This window comes from Galeopterus variegatus, unplaced genomic scaffold (assembly GCF_000696425.1).
Source record: "Galeopterus variegatus unplaced genomic scaffold, G_variegatus-3.0.2 Scaffold99, whole genome shotgun sequence".
Taxonomy (NCBI): Eukaryota; Metazoa; Chordata; class Mammalia; order Dermoptera; family Cynocephalidae; genus Galeopterus; species Galeopterus variegatus.
Genome location: NW_007726210.1, coordinates 161,296 through 162,368, shown reverse-complemented (window position 1 = coordinate 162,368; position 1,073 = coordinate 161,296). Strand labels below are relative to the sequence as shown.

Here is a 1,073-nt window from a genome sequence, read left to right as displayed (position 1 = left end):
CGGGGACGTGCGGCCCCGCGCTACAGCGCCGCTAAGGCGGAGGGAAAGGAGCGCGCGGGAGGCGCCCAGGCCAGGCGAGGCGGGGGCACGAGGGCCCCGGGCCCGCGTGGGGCGCGCGTGCGTGTTAAGCGCAGGCAGCCACGGCCGGCTGGGCGGGCGGGCGCGCGGGAGACTTGAGGCGCGTGGGACGCGCGTGCGTAGTACACGCGTGCGGCCGCGGCTGGGCCGCCACGAGCTACAGCTGCTGCAGGGCCGACCGCCCTGCAAGGGAGGCCGCGCCTGGCTGTGCGCAAGCCCCGAGCGCAGCACGCCGGCCCACCCAGGAGCCCCTGGCCGCCGCGTCATGCGGAGGGGCAGCCGGCGTCGCGCAGGGAGACACCGGCTTCGCGATGCGCCGCTCCCGCTTTTACTAGTTTGTGGCGCCTTCCCTTCCCAAGAAGAGACTAAATCCGTTTAAAGAAAACCAACGCACCAAATACTCGTCGAGCCAAATTCTGGTCGAACCAAATTCTGCTGTCGCCAGGACTGGGACTGCACAGCGGACTCTTTTTGGGGACTCCTCTCGGCTACCGTGAAGCGAAGCCCCAGCTGCTCCAGGGAATCCTCTGACCTCCCTGCCCCCGCTCGCCCCTCGCGTGTCGGGGCTTGTTCCGGCATTCCCGCTTCAGAAGGCACGCGGTCCCCACGTCCTCCGGGAGGAGTCTGTGTAGCCTCTGGATAGTGGCATTTAATGCCCGCATTGTCGAGGGTGGCAGCGCTCAGGCCGGACGCGGCGAGGCCAAGCGGGCCGCGTCGCTCTGGTGCCGGCTCCCAGATTGCAGGCCCAATCGATGCATTTTTCTGAGTGAGTCTGTGGCTCCCCCACCCACTTCTATCCTCCTCCTCTTCCTCTCTGTTCTCCCTCTTCCCGGCTGGTTGCAAATGGCTTCGTTCCCCGAGACCGACTTCCAGATCTGCCTGCTGTGCAAGGAGATGTGCGGCTCGCCGGCGCCGCTCTCCTCCAACTCGTCAGCGTCGTCGTCCTCCTCGCAGACGTCCACGTCGTCGGGGGGCGGCGGCGGTGGCCCCGGGGC

At 68.3% G+C, this 1,073-nt stretch overlaps 1 protein-coding gene across 1 annotated transcript in view; it reads left to right on the top strand.

Annotated features, from left to right (window-relative positions):
* Nucleotides 1-921: 921 nt before the first annotated feature.
* TRIM71 (tripartite motif containing 71, E3 ubiquitin protein ligase) overlaps nucleotides 922-1,073 on the top strand; it is a 66,049-nt gene continuing 65,897 nt past the window's right edge. Inside the window, exon 1 of the mRNA XM_008583692.1 lies at nucleotides 922-1,071. Within this exon, the coding sequence (XP_008581914.1) occupies nucleotides 922-1,071 (150 nt within the window). The remainder of the gene's footprint in view (nucleotides 1,072-1,073) is intronic.